At 36.3% G+C, this 19,582-nt stretch overlaps 1 protein-coding gene across 1 annotated transcript in view; it reads right to left on the bottom strand.

Moving 5' to 3' along the window:
* The window catches only part of LOC136254964 (uncharacterized), a 63,708-nt gene that overhangs the window by 11,315 nt on the left and 32,811 nt on the right, over nucleotides 1–19,582 (bottom strand). The window contains exons 33-50 of the mRNA XM_066047683.1: nucleotides 18,325–18,667; nucleotides 18,020–18,271; nucleotides 17,604–17,969; nucleotides 17,400–17,552; nucleotides 15,594–15,725; nucleotides 15,408–15,530; nucleotides 15,241–15,360; nucleotides 15,066–15,185; nucleotides 14,852–14,968; nucleotides 12,997–13,293; nucleotides 10,507–10,815; nucleotides 10,102–10,404; nucleotides 9,754–9,935; nucleotides 8,168–8,285; nucleotides 7,831–8,073; nucleotides 5,960–6,052; nucleotides 5,006–5,317; nucleotides 3,366–3,686 (exon numbers count right to left, since the gene is read on the bottom strand). Coding sequence (XP_065903755.1) covers nucleotides 3,366–3,686; nucleotides 5,006–5,317; nucleotides 5,960–6,052; nucleotides 7,831–8,073; nucleotides 8,168–8,285; nucleotides 9,754–9,935; nucleotides 10,102–10,404; nucleotides 10,507–10,815; nucleotides 12,997–13,293; nucleotides 14,852–14,968; nucleotides 15,066–15,185; nucleotides 15,241–15,360; nucleotides 15,408–15,530; nucleotides 15,594–15,725; nucleotides 17,400–17,552; nucleotides 17,604–17,969; nucleotides 18,020–18,271; nucleotides 18,325–18,667 — 3,904 coding nt within the window. The remainder of the gene's footprint in view (nucleotides 1–3,365; nucleotides 3,687–5,005; nucleotides 5,318–5,959; nucleotides 6,053–7,830; nucleotides 8,074–8,167; nucleotides 8,286–9,753; nucleotides 9,936–10,101; nucleotides 10,405–10,506; nucleotides 10,816–12,996; nucleotides 13,294–14,851; nucleotides 14,969–15,065; nucleotides 15,186–15,240; nucleotides 15,361–15,407; nucleotides 15,531–15,593; nucleotides 15,726–17,399; nucleotides 17,553–17,603; nucleotides 17,970–18,019; nucleotides 18,272–18,324; nucleotides 18,668–19,582) is intronic.

Raw genomic sequence — 19,582 nt, 5'->3', positions numbered from 1 at the left:
GCACAAATTTATAAACAGCTTTCTTGGATGGCTATTATAACTACACTTGCCACCAAATATACATTCTTGCTTTTCCCTTTTGCTTTTTAGGTTGTGGAAAACAGTCTGTAACATATATCAAAATTGCCTTAAAATTTTAGAGAATGTGTCAGCACCAGCCCCTAAGCAAATTAAAATATCTGTATCAATGTTTGAACCACAATTGGCTATACGTAGCTAATTAGATGCACCATACTACAATATTACTTTTCAAGCATTTGTTTTGCATTGGTCTGCAAACCTTTCCTGTCTGCATGCTGTATTACTACCATGTAGCATATTAAGCACTACAGAGCCACCACCACTTTAAAATAGATTGTCGTGATACAATGTTCACTAGAAAACTTGTTTACATGGAGGATCATAAGCTCTGAAGTAACCACATGGACAATTCAGTCTGTTGACTACTTTGCATTTCAAGTATCTCCAGGTACGTAGATTTGTTTACCAAGATATACTGTATGTTTCTGCAGGCATCTTTTTGAATCTTGGGTTGCCTTGTAGACTTTCTATTCAAGTGACACTCTATCGTGTCATCTAAAATTGCAAGGTAAAATGTGACTGGGGCTGCGAAAATAGGGCATGTGGGCACATGATTTTTGCCTACTTTTTCAAACTTTCATCACTCATAATGTTTTGTACCATTTTGCTATGGCAATGTAGTTTTCAGCTCTTAGTAAGCATTTAATTGGCTTTATGATGCAAGTTACAGAAAGCAAATATTCTGTTCCAGGACTGAGATATGACCTGTAGAGTGACAGGGTGTAGTTTGTGCCCACATGCCCTGTTTTCGCAGGCCCGGTCACAAATAGCATTCTGCATAGTCATAACAGGGTGGACCTACTGTACTCCAGGAGGTTGCAATCAATTACTACGCTATCCATGACATGCAAGTAACTGAATGTAATTTTAAAACTCAAAAAATACTTACAAACTAGACTCCCCAGCATGATAGGTTTCTAGATCATCAACATAATTATGTCACATATAAATGTTAGTTGGAAGCACACCAAAGATGTAAAACTGTTACAATACGCTGTCCTACCATGAGACTGGCAAGTTTAAGGGTAAACAGGTTGCAAATTAGACTTACTGTACACTTAATAAACAACTTAAGAGAAGCCAAAGAAAGTGCTGCTTTCCTTATCCCTACACTCTTAACATGCAGTGTGGGGATAGGGTAACTTTGAAAATGAAATTACACAGTGAAGTTTGAATAATACAGCACATTTGGATGCCATTCTGAGGCCTGGGGTATCTTCCCCAGGAATATTATAGATTATAGTAGGTCTGTTGTGACATTTTAGACTGTTCTTATTGTGATAAATTATTAGCAACAAGCCTAAAGCTTATTAAAGGAGATATTAATTTTATATCTGTTAGTGGTTGACTGCTCTATTAGAGTATTTAGATCTTTTGTGACCAATAATAATGGGGGTGTGGCACCCCTTCTAAAAATGGTCCAAATGCTACAACAAACCTTAAGAAAAAATTGGTGCTTTTATCTGCTTCGTAACGATTTCCTAAAATTTAATGCTAAGCTACTTTACTATAAAAGGCATATAATCATAAGTACCGATTACAAAAGTACCAAAGTGAGTATTCAAACTGCTGAAAAGATTGAGTTGAACATCGTGGTGGTGGTTTATGGTGAGAAATTGAATGAAAGGCCTTGCAATGTAGATTAAAATACTCTGATAGAACAGTCCACTCAAAATATATGATCAACAAGATTCAAGTTAACATGGCTATGTCTATGAAATAAATACCCTGAAATTCCAGCATAAGAAAGCATTCAATGTTTTATGCAGAACTTTCTGTTCATTTGCAAAGTCTTTCTCACTAGACTATAAAATTATGAGCACCTTGTTTATACGAAAGACAACAATCTGGATAATAATGCAACTCACCATTGATTTCTCATAAATTGACCAACTCGTGAATATTATCTTTCATTGCTATTTCCTGTTATACAGTGTTTATCAACAATAGAAACATTTTATGCTGTGCAAGACTCTCTGTGGTGCAGGATAATTGACACCAGCTACGTATTTTGAAGTAGACAAAATAACAGGAATGTTCACTGTCATAAGGCACACATGTTATTTCTATAGGCCACGAGCAGACATGCATACAATCTTACTAGCTATCTTGTAATGGCTCTTCCTTTTGAGAGTGCCTAAAAGTTGCCAGTAGTTAATCTATGCTACTGCAACCATCTCTGGTATACCATATGGATTTAGTTTAAAGAAAAAACAGCTAGCTGCAAAATTAACCAACAAGTTTACAGCAGTGCAAATCATAGAGTATAGTGACTTGGTGCGGTATTACAACATTGACTATTCCATACCACTGTGCTGCAAAATTTTAGTACTTTGTATGTAAACAAACTACTGTATTACATAATATCACTTACTGTATATACAGGGGCAGATCCAGGGGGGGGGGGGGCTTTGGGGGCTGAAGCCCCCCCTTCATATTTAGGCTTTACTTGATCAATATGCTGAGTATTGTAATGAAATTTTGTCTTAGCATAATTATATGATCACTAATAATACAAATACTCATAAAACCACCTTATAAACATCTTTCCAAGGTATTATCAGTGGATTTTTGCTAAAGTTTATGCAACAAGGACCCGGATCAGCATTGGAGGTGTACAAGATCGAGATACTCTAATAGAGCAGTCAGCTAACTACTCTAATAGAACATTCACTAGTTGGTTCTGTTATGGAATTTTTCCAAATCTGCCTGCACCTATACATACAATGAAGTGCATTGGTCTGTTTAAAGGACTTCATTCTGCTTGTGTAGTTAATATGTATGGAAATACTTAATTCAGGTACACAATTTCCATTGAAAATGCTCTCAGATTCAATCTTGTATTGTTCAAATTTCAAAATTTTCCACTTTCAACATAACATGCACCTATTCAGTGTTGTGCAATTGTGAGAAGGGTGCATCATGTACTTGGTTGTCTGTATCTACCCAAACTTTTCCATTAGCAAAATGATTCAGAGAGACCTATATAATCTAAAGGCAGTACTGTATATAAAATATCTACAGGTATGAATTTTATGTGGAAATGTCTCCAAATTGCAGTATTTTAGCATCTATTTTTCAAAATTTTTCTGGGGGAGCATGCCCCCAGACCCCCCTAGTTCCAGCATGCTTTGCATGCTGGGAAGTGTGCTTCACACACCTCTACCCAAGAGATTAGTACCTTGAGTTAGCCCCCCCCCCCCTTTTATAAACCCTAGATCCGCCCCTGATATACATGTACTTTCCTTGTGCTCATATCTATATTACTACATACATGTACATACCTACACTAGAAGATTGATCCACAATTTGAACAGGTCCATTACTGATATTGTACTTCCTGTTAACAGTTGTGATGGTAATGGTATAGTTAGTATAGTAAAGAGCATTAGAGACATTGTAACTTCCTTGTCCTTGGTCCAACATGATACTAGATGAGCCATTATATAATGGTCCTATAGTATAAGCTGAAGAGAATGAGTAATACAAAATTTGATAATATGATCCATTGTCTGGTGATGGAGGTGTCCAAGTGATAACATAAGACCCACTGGTATCATTGAATGGAGTGAACTCTGTCTGTACATCCAAAGCTAAATCAGGGACTTGAAAAAGAAAAAAAAACAGTTACATGTATTTATTATTAATGTGAATAAATGTCCATATACAGTTGAGTATATATTGATCACTTATCAAACAGCATGGTAGTACTGCTTTGTAGGGCTCCCCCTTTCTTTGAAGCACTTACTCTTTGAAGCACTATGATATGAATGATGGCATTACTACTTAGCTTTAATAGTTTATGAGAAATTCCTGACATTGTCATATTAACACAACTTCTACACTGTAGCATAGCTATGAGATACACATGTGACTGTTCTATAAGAACTTCGAATGTGACTATTGTATTAGAGTGACTGTATTAATACTGATCTTGAGTGAGCAAGGTATCCCACATAAAAGGATCATTAAGGGGTGTGGTCACTATTCCCTATTTCCTGTAGTGAAATTGATCATTGTGAGTGCAGCTATAGGGGGGCATGGCTTACATGCTCTGTTTTCTTTAGAAATAATCATGCAGTGTCTATAGACCTTATTTACTGGATTAATACTGTATGACTTGTTGCATAGGGGGTTTTCATCAGTATTTACCATTTTGAGTGCATTAAATCCATAGCAACATCATTGTAACCACTGTGGTTATGCACTTAAGACATTCAAAAATGATGGTGTAAAAAGGAAATCAGTGTCCATGTGATCATCGCCATGGTGAATACAATGTGGCACTCAAAGAATTGCAGGAAAGAGGTGAAGGAAAGGCACAAAGTGTGGATATTGGTCAGAACCCAAAAGGCACATGCTACACATGAAAATTACATTTTTGCTAAAATGGAAGTTTGTCATTTAGCCTTTTGACTGTGGTCTGGTAAGCAAGACCAAAATATTGGCAATGTATGACCAAGGCTATTGGCACTAATGCAGCACCAAAACATTTAGACAAAAATGTAGTCAAAAATTTAAAAAATTGGACAAAAGTAGATCCAAGACCTTAGACCATCACTAGTCCAGGATCTTCATCACTCAGTTACTGCCACTAGCTACCCACCCATCCTCCTTTTTATACCCTCATCTAAATCTTACTTTCATACAACTATACCTAGTGTGATTGATACCTTAGTTGTTATGGTTGGTGACAATAGCTTGTAGAGGCACTTTATGATACTGACAGTTGGTGTCAACAGTCATCATTTTTATATTGATTCTGTCAAGGTTTCTTATTTTTAAATGTTGGATTTGATGTTGAACATGAAGGTACTTAATATTACGTATTTCCTTGATGTCTTTTGATGGCAGCACTTTTGTGGGTGTCATTTTTGAGGAATTCCCTACTAGTAACAGTATTATCATATTGTATGATACTTACCATCTTCATCAGTAGAGCCCGTGGCAGTTACAGAATCTCCTAGACCTGCTCCAGTCCTTCCTCTCACCTCAACAGTGTAGTTAGTATTAATAGATAAATCATTAATAGTGTACCACAGTGTATCAGGACCAATGATGTTCACTCTCATTCCATTACTAACACAATCACCCACTGAGGTTGGGACATAACAGAGTTCATAACCAGAGTGGACACCTCGATCACATGATGGTCTATCCCAAGTGACCACCAGGGTAGTTGAATTATGAGGCATCCCAGGATAGTTTACTGTGAGGTTATTGGGTGCCAGTGGAGCTGGGGAATTGGAAAAATATAATAATACAGTAAAATTTCACACAATCAACCACCATATAAAAAAAAGTTAATAACTACATTGCATGAGAAGGGCCATAATATGGCACAGCCTGCATCACAATTCCTTCTTTCCAATTTCATATCACCATTTCGTGTTAGGTCTGACATCTCCCTACTCACCATCAAATCATGACTTATTTATGGCTGACTTTCTCAGTATCAATAGACATCAACCACTGGGATGATATTGCATCATTTTAGATTAGTCCAGCACTCTTTTCAATGCTTTAGTTGATCCTTTACTTCAGCAACGCGGTTTGCGACCCCAACAACATCAGTCTTCACACTTTTTAACTGGATCTCAACTCCAGCAACCCCTTGAGCAATGCCATTTGCAGTGGCCTTTTCCACGTCTTGGAAATTAACAAGACTAAGGAAGCCGATAGGAGAAACCTAACCAGTTCAGGTATAGGTGTATTAGTTTTTAGTATAAACAATGACCTGGGTTTCCCAAAACTAAGCATAGTGTGCATGCAGACCAGGCAATTGTGGGATGCTACATACTTCAAGCAGGCAAATGAATTTACAGTGTACGTTTATTATTAGTATGGTAATTTCTCTAGTATATGCTAATTCACTCACTGTCTTCATTAGTTAGGAAAGTGCCATTAAATGGAGGACCTTCATGAACAGAAGTGGCAGCATATATTGAATAACTGTACATCCGGTGGCCAACTGTAAGTAAAAAGAGGATAATCTCACATAGAGTTGTGCCAATTAATTCATACAGGTACTGTACATATGCATACCGTATGTTTTCTAAAGTTAGCATATAATAATATATACATGCACATTGATTATACAAAGATGAGAGATTGAGGTCTTACAGGAATAACAACACATAGGCATAGCAACCCAGGGGGAAAGGGGGTTGGATCCCCCCTTGCAATTTTCTGATTGTAAATTGCAAAAAGATAGAGATACTCTAATAGAGCATTCAAATACTCTAATAAAGCAGTCACAGTATTCAGAGAAGCAGTGTAGCAAACTATGAAGTTGTAAATAAGGACTTTTATGTGCTTTATCAGTGATACAATGTATATTAGCCATTTTTAGCAGGTATTGAAGTTTCATTTCTTATTCTTGATATTTATTTTATACATATTATTGTCGTATCTTCAGGCTTAATCCTTAAGGGAATGAATTACCATTATAAATGCATTACCATTATAGGAGTACCTACCAGAAATAATCATAATAAATGCCATGAAGTCATATAATGCAAAAAAATAAACTTGCAACAAGTGTGTCATCTATATAGGTTTGTAAAAACACCTCACATCGAATGGGTGAAGAACTTATAGGAACAAGTCCTAGTGCATTATATAAGAATTTAAGTAAAAGAAAATGTGAAAACCAAACAGAAAATTTTGTAGATATTACAATGCAACTGTCACACTCTAATAGAAGATTCAGTTACTAAATTTAGAATACCTAGATTGTGGAATGCACTGCCTATCATTGACTTATCCCTCTCCCTCCCTACCATCAAGCAAAAGCTGATCAATTTTCTATGGACACATTTTATAAATACTTTTGACACTAATAATAATTGTACTTTGCATCTTTTATGTCCTTGTAGAAATTATAGTAAGCTTCCCCACTCATGTAACTTTAACACTTTGTAATGTAGTTAATTTTAATTATAGTTGTACTTGTAAGTAAGTAAGTAAGTAAGTAAGTAAGTATACTATTAGTAAGTTATTATGGCAGCTGGCACTAGTTGCCAGCTGACCCTCAGATCTTGTAATTTTTTTCACCCTTGATTTCTCCAATGTTTCTGTTCATGTGTTAATTTGATCTGTAAAGCGATAAATAAATAAATAATAGTTAAGTTTGAAACACAGGTGCATACAACAGAATTTAGTAACCCAAAGAGGGGTGCTACTACAGGTGTGAGGGTCACTAAATTACCTGTGTTTTAAAGTCTAGAGCACAGCTCATGGTTGTGTCCAGACAGCTCCATGTAACATAGAAGCAAAGAGAAATGTAGCGTTTACTAATAGAAACAATCCAATTACACCTTTTTCCCATAACATTAATGCTCATGCCTTGCTAGTGTTACAGGCTCATAATAGCAAAATTTTGGATTGCCTCAGAGATAGAGATCTGTTGAGATAAAACAAGGGAATTAAGGATACAATCCTAGTAAATGGCCAATCAAATTCAGCACCTATAAATATTAGCCTTAGGTCAGATTCGTGTTTTGCAAATGCAAGAAGAAACACCAAAACAGCCAAGTTGAAAAAGCCTTCGAAAACGCAACACTAAAAGTGTGAAAATCAAAGGAGGTAGCCAAGAAATGACTTTGATGAGTCAATCAATGATTGCATTACAAAATATTTACCCTACTTTTCAAGACTTCAACCTTGCTATGTTAGTTTATAAAATAACAAAATAGACTAGTAATAGTAAATTCCTTCATTATTAAGCTACACTTAAAAATTACTAACCCAATTCATCTAATACAATCATAGTAGGGGTTTCACTGGTTCCACTAAAGTTGACAAAGTTATTCATCACTTCAGAATCTGATGGATCATCCCCACAACCACCATCAAGTATCAGTTGAAACTCAACACGATAGTAACGAATGAATCCATTAGGATCTGATGGAGGGTCCCAGGATATCATCACAGCAATGGTGTCATCAGTGACATTTCTGACTACTACATTCTGTACTGGATCACTGGGAACTAGAGCAGTATAGAACAAGTACATATAACATGGTGAGTAACACTGAGATGATATATAAACAACAACAAATGACACAGAGCTTAGCCTATTTACCTGACTCATCAGTCATAATCATGGTGGTGTCATTGACATCACTTTCCCCAACTTGGTTATTTGTTGTTACCGTAAATATGTACACCTCAAACTCATTCAGACCAGTGATGTTGTGTTGCTATAAGAACACAATTATTAACAACACTGCAACACAAAATCCAAATAATCACTAGCTACTTGTTCTCATAAATTATATTATAGTAGTAGGATCATGGAGGTTTGCACATTCTCACAAAAAATTAACCAGAAAAACCAGCCTCATGGTTAGGGATGCGGCGATTATGCTGGCATAATTTCGGGCATAATAGGTATGTGTGGAAATCAGGAATTATGCTAGCATTTTGAGGTGATTATAAAGCTTTAACAGTAGGAAAATCTGCAGATTGCACAATTCCGTTAAAAAAGATCGAGATACTCTAATAGAGCAGTCAGAAACTCTAATAGAACAGTCATTGAATATTATTTACTCTAATAAAGCAGTCATATTGAAATGAAATTCTCTAATACAGTAACCAGCTAAAGAATTCAAGACTATTTGAAGCCTAAACATCAATGAAAATGGTCTGATACAGCAATAAACTGGCATTATTAGCCAATTATGGTGGCATAATTTTGGGAATAATGGGCAATTCTCAAAAGCATAATAGGTGATTTTTTGAGCACTGCTCAAAAGCATAATGCTCAATTTTTGGAGCATAATAGCCTCATGCCTACTCATGGTACCTTCACAGCACCTTGGCAGTATTGATGAGGTACAACCAAGGTCAATAGTGCATTCAGTGTAACCCAAAATGTCCCAAGAAGTGCTACAATTTTTTATTTAGTAAACGTTTCTGCTGGTTAACTTGCTGACTTCTCAACAAAGCCTTCAGACAAGCGTAACTCAATAACAGCAAAGGCTACAGGCTTGATTTTTTCACTGTTAAATGTTGCTTCAGGTGCCTTTTGCATACCACAGTGCACAGATAATTTTCCTCTTTTGTGCCCCATTATCTTTTCACTGACAGCATAAGGTGTAATGTAGATATGCGTTAGTGTAGCATGGTGTTTCTGTGGCTTTGCTGACCAACTACCACATTTATCATCTGCATTAAATGACTCTCGTATTGTTCTCCATTTGAAATCTTTTAAAACATAGCAGCTTAAAGCATAATTAAAAATAAACAAACCATCACAAGGAAATTTTAGGAGTTAAATTCAATTAGGGATCAAAAGCAGTGTAACAAGGGAGGTCATCTACACCTGTAGATATACTGGTGGACACTTAATCCCTAATTCAGTCATGGCTATAGACTGAAGCATAGAGATTAAATGTCCACTAGTATGTCTGCTGTCTTCCCTTGTTTGACTACTTTTTATTTCTATGATCCAAATTTTCTTTGTGCTTGTACATAATAATTACAAGATAGCTGTACACATAATTTTAAGTTATAATATGTTCAGTACACAAGAGTTATCAAGCAGTTGGTTGCCTGAGAATTATTACCAAATTAGAGTGAGCATGAGGAAGAAATCTAACCTCCAAAGTACAAATAATTAAATAATACACATACTTGTATATTTATTTTAAAACGTATCTTGCATACCATCTCTGTCACTCCTAGAATCATTATGTAGTCACTATACATGCTATCATTTTGTCGATAGTAGATGTTGTATGATAATATGATCCCATTTTGTTCTCTAGCCATGACTGGACCCCACCTGAGCTCCACTGTAGTATGATCAATGTTCCTCACATCTAAACCAGTTACTGTGCCGCTGGAAACTGTTGGGAAAAAATTAACACAACCATGTGTGTACATTTAATATTAATACCGTTAAAGAAATTGCAAGTTTTATGTCATTTACCATCTCAGTAATGAAATGTAAACAGTAACTTTTAATTCCATTTGTGAGTGCTTTTGTTTATACGAATGTTTTAATTCACTTACTGTCTGGTAATGTTTGCACATTTATAGGTGAACTGTAAGGACCAGCTCCTGCTGCAGTATGGGTCCTCACTTCTATGGTGTAGTTACCAAACTCCTCTAAGTCTTCTATTAATAAACTGGTATCATCTCCCATTGTAGTGTTGAGTGTTAGTGATCTATCTTCATTAAAGTCTGAAGTGTTGTAGCGTACTTCATAATGTGTGATGACCCCATGACGATCTTGACATGCTAACTCATTCCATGTTACACTAATAGTTGTAGTAGTTGGGACTGGAGTAGCCACCATTGGAGCAGCAGCAGGAGCTGGAAAACATAAATAATTCTGTAATTTCTTTTACAAACACTGAAATACAGTACATGCATTACAAATACGATCAGTTCAGACAGTTCTAACACCGTATATACCTTCCTCCATTGTTCTAACACTATCTGCTATACTGGGTATACTGGTGCAAATATCATTGATGGCAATCACAATAAAATTATAATTCTCTCCAGGATGAAGGTCAGTGATCATGGCCTGCTCCTCCATACTAGTCACTGTCACATCTCGTGGTTGATTATTAGGTGCCATTACCAGACAATCAGGATTCTGGTAGGTGATATAGTAGCCAGTAACTGGAGCGTTATTGTCATGAGGTTCAGTCCAGTTAATGAAGAGACCATGTGAAGTAACATTAAACAACTGAACATTGATGGGTTGATCAGGACAATCTGTGACACAACACATTATTATGTCAGTTGTTTGCATAAACTATGTAAGCAGCTACATCTTCCCGAGGAGTAGCAGTAGTACTACTATTAATACAACGTTCACCATTTAACAAAATAATATTATGTTTTGTTTTGTTAGACTATATGTGATTGAATTTTGGAAAATCACCTATATGGGCGTGCATGAAATAATTAGAATTTTCATGTTTAGTGGGTTGCTAACAAGAGCAGAACACAGTTTTAAAAATATTTCAAGGATTTTCTTGTAATTTAAGGTATTGAGAATGGCTTACAACTATTAACAAGTAGATTTGCACTGTAAAGTTTGTTATTCGATCATTAAATATTATAGATGTCAAATGCGCCCATATGGGTGATTTTCCAAAATTTGGTCACATATTACCATATTTCTGGTTATTTTCGAACCAGAAATTTTCGTAGGAACAGTAAAATCTGAATTTTGAAGGTTTTAATTTCAAAGAATGTATATTTTGAAGTAGAGGTGGATTTCAAGCAAATAGAAATTCATGTCACAATTTACAAAAATACGTAGAGTCCATGTGTGCTCGCCTTACTGATGGAATCGAGGATGGAATAATCTCCACTTTTACACACTGGAAAGAAGACTGAGTTATAAGAGTGGAGTAGTGAGGTAATAGTTGGATAGATGGTACAGCAGCAGATGGCATGGATTCCCAACAATGGCCATTCTGGATAGTTTACTGGCTATTGATACCTGAGTATTGATACTGTTCAACTAATACTGAGCTTAAACTTGTAAAGAATACACGAGCGAATATGCATTGTTCGATCACGTGAAAGTATGTTATTTTTACTTGTGGGAATTTATTTTCAAAGAACAACAGGACTTGGGAATTTATTTTTGAAGAGAAGGGCCTCTGCAAAACATCTGAAAATAAAAACCCTTCGAAAATAACCAGCTATATATATATGGTATATAGTCTAATTATGAGTACTTGCTTTTTCTGATAATTTTATTACACAGGTCATTTCCCAAACTATTTTAGCTAGTAGTGTCATGTAACTGTTTAGATGCTGGAACTGTTTACCAAAGAAGCTTTGTGATGCAAGCATGAATAAAAGAATTATGAGGCTAATATCCCATATATTTAGGGTTGGGTGAGTGCAATCATAAAAGGAACATATTGAAACATGGATTTAAAAAACCATAAGCATGATCACCTCAATGGTAGTACTGGATTTTGCAGGCATAGACATAGCAAGCACCTTGTGGTTGGGGGGCCAGACAATGGCAAGGATAAAATAACAGCTAACTAGGGGAATCTGGGAGCCTGTCCCTAGGAAATTTTTTGAAAACTAATGCTCTGAGATTGAATTTCAGAGGACTGTTGGAACATTCCAACAGTGCATTCATTTACTCTCATGTCACACTATGAAATTAATTTTAGAGGTGCTTGTTACAATAATCGATCTGAAGTGTTGCTGAGGAGTCACTGTGCAAGCTGATAATTTCATAAATTCTTGCTGATTGAATAGAAAGGTGAATTATAGAGCAATTTGAAACATTGGTGGCAATTAGACAGTTGAGTACTTGAGAGATGACTTGAAATAGCTAGCCAAATTATTTGGGGGGAGGGAGGGGGACATGGCCCCCCTGCTTCCTATGCCTATGAGGAGTTGGGATAAACGTGAACAAACTACAAATGTGATCAAGACACCATTATAATATTATTGGATGGAATAGCTCTTGGCCAATGGCCAGCTTTGGGGCTTGTGAATACAAATAAGGAAATAATCTATACAAATACTAAACAGGCAAGCTGTGAAAGAGAGTGGGCACCAACTAGGATAAGGGCAGCAATAGTAAGCTTTAGACCAAATCCTTTGGGAGCTCTGGATCTACTGCAATGACATAAACTACACAACTTGAACAATACATAACTACGTCAAGCCAATAAACATGTGCCCAGTCACTCATGTACTTTACCAATGCCACTGGAAAGTTGTAGCATCCTTTACATTTCTATAGAAATCCAGCCCAAAAAAATAGACTTGATATATGTATGAAAGGGCATGGTTTGTGTGATAATTGCTAGCCAGATAGTACAGTCACCTGGTGCTGTTGTACTTTGCATTAGTTTTGTGTTAAAATGGTTCGCTAAAATCAGGTTATGTGGAGACCATAATTCCGGTGCTAACCTTGTACAATCACTGTAGCATCCTGTGTGTCAGTACCCACTACATTAGTAGCCACACACTGGTATAGTCCTGTATCACTAGTAGTAGCATTAGTGACAGTGATAACACTACTATTAGATCGTAGTCCATCTGTTGATGTAACTGTGATCACTGATGGGTCTCTGATGGTATAGGATGTGCCATTCAGTCTCCACTCTATGGTAGGAACTGGATAACCTGTAGCTATACAAGTAAGTGCAAATGACTGTCTAGCTGTGATATTCTGTGTCTGTGGACTATCCACTATCACTGCTGCCACTACAGGGAAGAAAAGAGATCAATCAATCAATATGATGGAAAATGCACCTGTATATATATATATATATTTGAGCAGGTTTAATTTTACAATGCTGCTTGTATCGCTGCAATGTTTGCAACATTGTTAGATCAAAAGTTTATAGTAGATGAGTAATAAATACTCGAACAATACGGCCAAACCAGGGAAATAACAATCCCAAAAGCAAAACTAAGCAGTAAAATCATGATATTTGGGTCTGTTATAGAATGAAACGAGACCCTAGCCACAAGTACAACAATAACCAAAGGCTCCGGATACCTGTGAATCAGAGTGCCATCTATATTTCACCATTCACTGATCATTTTATAGTGAATTTTATATAAAATGCTGTAGGTACATTAATTTCCTGCTGAGCACAGGTTAATATTAAATGCAGTGGCAAATACAGGGGAGGCTCTTGACCCCCTCCAAAAATTCTTAGTATACCAAGATTGAAATACTCTAATAGAGCAGTCACTCTAATAAAGCAGACACAGTATTCAGAGCAGTGTGTAGCGAGCTATATAAGGATTTTTATGTACTTTATCAGTGATAAATGCATAGTTGGTGGGGTGGGCAGCTATTGTCAGCATGGAGGCTGTGATCCTTTTCTTTTATGTCTCACCTTACCAAACCATACACAATGTAGTGCCATTTCATTTTGATCCCCTTTCCAAAAGTCTGGATCCACCCCCCGTATCTGTTTTTATGTAACACAAACTTGTTATCCAACCATTGTAATATGTACTTTGCAACCATGAGATTAGTCACACTAATAATATTTTTGGTTTAAAGGGTAGGTGAAATTTGCTCTGTCTCCACATACCAGTGCATTACCAATTAAAAGTTGAAATTACCTTTCAGCAGGAAATTTTTGAAAGGCTTAATTTTCAAACATTTGAAAAGAACATTTTCAATACTTTTTTGTAATTTAGCTATCAGAAATAGCTAACTAACTGCAAGGACCAGTATTACATCTTAGAAGTGATAATCAAGGAAAGTATGAACAAAATTACTGTAATGGCTACACTTTGATCAGTATAGCTAGCTAGGCAGTGGCCTCTCAGTGGAAGGCAACCATGATTCAACTTCACCAGTGACACCACGAGTCTTGAAGCCTATGACAAAATTGTTATCCCAGCCTGAGGAAAATAGCTGGAAGGGCTAAAAAGCTAACTAGCTAGTCGTGGCTCAATCTGCAGGCTATATGAAGTATGAAGAGCAGTGACTAGCTATACACGATTCTACCAAAGCCAGATGGGCATTTATCAATATGTATGCTTAACTGAACAACCAAGACGTTGTGATGATTACCAATTAACTACAGTAGTACACAGAGTTTCCGAACCTTTCTAGTTAATTATCTAAAGGTGCGGCACAGTAAAGACGATTCGTTTCAAATATATTTTTTGAACTTACAGTCAAGTACTATTTCTTTGAAAATTTAACCTTTCCGCTATGTGGTAGGTCTAAAGTTTGTATATATGCCTGTCTGTGTTCTTTCACACTGTTAATTCATTAACTACTGTGGTAGCTTACCCAAACACTCATCATCCATCATTACTGTTCCAGGGGGACATAGACATTCAAAACTACCATCAATGTTATTACACAGCAAATCTGACATGCATGGAAGAGTTAAGCATTCATTGATATCTAAACAAAAGACAACACAAAGAATCTACAGCAGTGAAAACATATGCAAATACTGTAAGTTGCAGTATAATATAGCTGGTAGTTAAAATTAATTTACCATTGCAAGTCCTGCCATCACTGTCCAATGTGTAACCAATATTACAGAAACACATAAAGCTGCCAATTGTGTTGGTACAATTATGACTGCAGGTCCCATCAATATCGCACTCATCAACATCTGCACAGAACAATTAATAGCACTAACTAGTAGAGAATTATATCACAGCTATTACCAATGCATGATATGTTGTCATTATCCAGTAGATATCCTCGTTCACAACGGCAAATATCTATTCCACTGACAGCGCCACACAACTGACTACAGTTATGATTAGTAGAACATTCATCTGTAACTATTTCTTAGGTGACTAACATAATTTTACTGAGAATTCATAATTACCATTACAAGTGGTATTATCAGGATTTAATTCAAATCCTGGCCAACAGCTACAGCTAAAGGATCCATTAGTATTGATGCAATCTTGATGGCAATTATCACTTTCTACAGCACATTCATCTATATCTGTAGAGCCACAGACACAAGTTTTAACACCTGCATTTATCCCAGTGGACAAATAGTGTTTACCTTCACAGAGTGATAGAGATGTTGAAGAATCCTGATAACCAGTTATACAAGAACAGGTGAAACTACCAGCTGTGTTTACACACTCTTGTAGTTGTGTACAATTGTCAACGTTATCTGCACACTCATCAATATCTGTGAACATGTAAATAACATGTGGAATGAAATCTGAAGTAGCTTTATGAAATTAATAAGAGAACTGAGTAAAAAAAATGCTTGCTTGATAAATAAATGTCTCACTACTTTCAAAATGACTCTCTTTCCAGTGACTTACTAGTCAGAAGTACTACTCAATACAAGAAACCCAATGAATAAAAACTATACATAAAATTAGACTCAGTGTAGTGTGGGTATGCATGTGGTTCCTGAAAATGTTTTCTGTTACATTTGTATGTATTTTGTATGTATATGATATGTTTGTCTTTCCACGCTCACTTGAGCAAAGCATTTATACCTCCATGACATGTGACCAGATTTTACAAAACTGATCCAAATCACACATCAGGCAAAATCAAACTAACACCACCAGTGGATAGCTACACTATCGTACTACTAGTTTCAACCCTCACTACTACTCAAATTACTTGAGGCTGGTTTTAACAGACGTTTTTTCTGGGTGGTGTGGAGTGCTTGAATGGCGGTTTCCGGCCTTGTGAAGGACCTAGCTTGGCAAGAATCAGTGGTTTACAGGTGGACAGTCTGATAATGTTGGCCAGACATTTTTTCTGTTTACTTTGCTACATATCAGCCACTAAGGAGCCAGCACAGCCCTGTAATCTCATGTCTGGACTTCAGTTGTGGTCGCCTCCATTTTGAAGTCTATCTTTTGCCCACCCCACCACCCCCCTTTGTGAACACTCTTCGCTCATCCAACTGCTCAGATTTTCTATTTTATTTGGCGGGAAACTCTACAAGCAGCTACCAGTACTCGACATGGTCTGAAAGGTAATAGATTGATGCATCTTTTGTGTAAATTTCATACATGTGCTTGCTATCCTTGGCAAGTTATGTTGGCTTGAATTCTTTAAAACTTTTTATCTCGAAATTTGTTTTTCCAAATCCAGTCACATATGTAGGGTGAACAGAGCCTGCATTAGAACTTCTTATTTTGAAGTGATTTCTTCATTTCAGTTTGACATATGTATTTAGGTGTGACATCTTTCTGAAAGTTTTATGAGCACCTTTCCCAATTGGCACAAACCACAAAATAATCACATAAAGGGCCTTGAAGGCTACCAAGTATAGCAAATTCCTAATAAGATAAAAATAGAGTGTGCTTTCATTCACACACTAAAATAAATAGCAGGTTTTGAGGCTTTGTCACACAAAAGGTATGAAATCACAATAATTACAATAAGTGTGTTTATGAAAGGACTCTCCTGTTGTCTACTGCCAATATCAAAGAAATTAGCATGCCACAAACACAGTAGAAATTTACAGAACAAAATGGTGGAGAAAGATGATGAATGAGTCTAAGTCAGCAAATAACCTTACTAAACCCACACATGACTAGTAATCAAGCAAAAGATAGTGCTGTATCATCTCAAAGAGTTTCTTACCTATCCAGTCTCACAAGGCCTATGCACAACCATGTCAACTAAAAAGACATCTAAAAGGACATCATTGCAGGTTAAGAAATTGATGTAATCGTAAGTCAGAAGGCAGCAAAAGCAAGCAGACTGTACCAAAATGACTGCAGATGACACTTCATATTGTTAATCCAACTTGAATATGTGATGTATAGCTTAACATACACACCTACGTATACTTTTATACACCCACCCACCCTTTCAACAGTACATACCATACCTTCACATTTAGAGCCAATAGCCATGTATCCATCAGGACAAGTACACTGTGCACCAGACATTGGTGCAGTGTTGTCAATACACATTTGCCCTTCAAGGCAAGAGGTCACAGCACAACCATCAGCATCATTTTCACAAAAGTCTCCATCGTAAGCTACACATACAGACATATACCTAGTACTACATATAAATAAACTATATTTACCTGGAGAGCATTCACAATTCAGGACAGTAAAAGGCAATTGTAGATTTAAAACACCAGCTTCAGTACAATTTCCATTATTTGTACAACCACACAACTGAACACGAGGGCCGAACACTGATGACACATTTCTTGATCCTATAGTCACAATTGTTAAGTATAGCTCTTCAACCACATCTAATGGGGTCCATGTAAGAACGTAATCATCATTTGAAGTATTAGTGAAGTACAAGTTTGTCGGTAAGTCAAATTGCCCATTGATCATAATATTTACACTTGCACTATCAGAAACCATAAATGAGTATGTAGAGTTGGTGCCAACTGTGGCCATAAACACTGCTGGAGCAGTTATGTTAGGTGGAAAGGTCTCTGTGGAAAGCGACATATAAATTATACTGACCACATAATATGTGTAATACCTAATGTCACAACTTGTTCTACTGCTTGTTCTTCAAATTGCAGGGTATCCATGCCCACATTTGTATCACCAGTTTGGTCAATGTCAAACATGCATTGTGTATTATTCCCACAGATTTCAACAAGATCACTGTTTCCTTCCAGACTGGATCTAATTTCATCCAAAAATGATGGCATATGGCTGGGATTTGAAAAATCGCTTGCACTTTGACCGGAAAGATAAGTGAAAATGCTTTCATCAACAGTGATTTGCCCTGAAAGAAAGTTTATTACAACCATTACACAATGTGGATTATATTTGCCATACATGATTGTCCAAATATGTGTTTTTCTGCATCAGTTGACTCAATTGGCAACAAAGTTCCATTTCGGAAGATCAGGTCATCAGAATTATTACCATTAAGTGTTCCCAACAATCCTTCAGTTGCACTGTTAAGTGTTGGAGGTACGTTAAGTACAAAGCTGAGTATCCCATTTGAATAGTTTGCAGTGAGACCAAATCCCGAAGGAAAGTCTACAAACATGGAATTGTTTGTACTTCTCTCAAGGAAATATGTAGAATCAGAAATGTTAGAACCAGTCATAGTTAGTTGAGTTGAAACATCACTTCCATTTATTAATACATCAAATTCTCCATTTGTAACACCCAACTAAATGAAAAAACACGAATAGTTGATGTGTTACCTTTAAATATGTTCAAGCCTACATTGCTTTTGAGAAACGCTTTTTATGCTTACATGAAGCCATCGAAAGTTTTGTGCACCGGAGCCTTAATGCACAGTGACAATAGCACACATGTAATTCATGTTCTCTACTTAAAAGTAATAATATTGCATAACACGTTATGTACTTATGTAATGCATTACGCTCAACACTGCCATGGAAAAATAACATTAGTGTACACTAAACTACTTGGTAGCCACAGTGACTACACCTCAAAATAACCTTCTCCTTCACCTCTTCCCAACAAACTAATTACACGATCATCTATTTTTTTATTTTAATTTGTGAGTCTTCTATACACAGTAAAAAATAAGTAAATAAATAATCCTACATCAATTGCTTTTTGAGCAATGTTCTGTCTGACTTGCTATATACATGTAGCACAATATCCTTCTTGTGCAGAATTTTTCACATTACAATAAATATCTTCTCTGGCTCAGAAATGTTTGAAAACAATATCAGCTAAAATATATCTAACTTGTTGTTATTACAGTAAAAAGGAACTTGTTGTTATTACAGTAAAAAGTTTTAACAAGTTATGGACTATATCCGCAAAAGTGAATGAAGGATTTGGTTATCCCACAAATGAGTTCAGAAAACCTGTGCATTTCACAATAGGTGTATCATGCTAAGCAATGCATAATACCAGTGGAAGAATGCATTCAACTTGTGGTTTTATAGGAGTAAACTGCTACATAGCCGTTGCAGTTATGAATACATAAATTACTGTCTAAGAATGTAAATTGGCCAAAACAGCAATTCTTAATACAATAAATCACAGTTCTCACAATAAAATGTTGCATATATACATATGCAGTTCATTGGTACACAATATGTTATAC

The sequence above is a fragment of the Dysidea avara genome, chromosome 5 (assembly GCF_963678975.1).
Source record: "Dysidea avara chromosome 5, odDysAvar1.4, whole genome shotgun sequence".
Classification (NCBI taxonomy): Eukaryota; Metazoa; Porifera; class Demospongiae; order Dictyoceratida; family Dysideidae; genus Dysidea; species Dysidea avara.
This window is presented reverse-complemented; position numbering and strand designations above follow the sequence as displayed.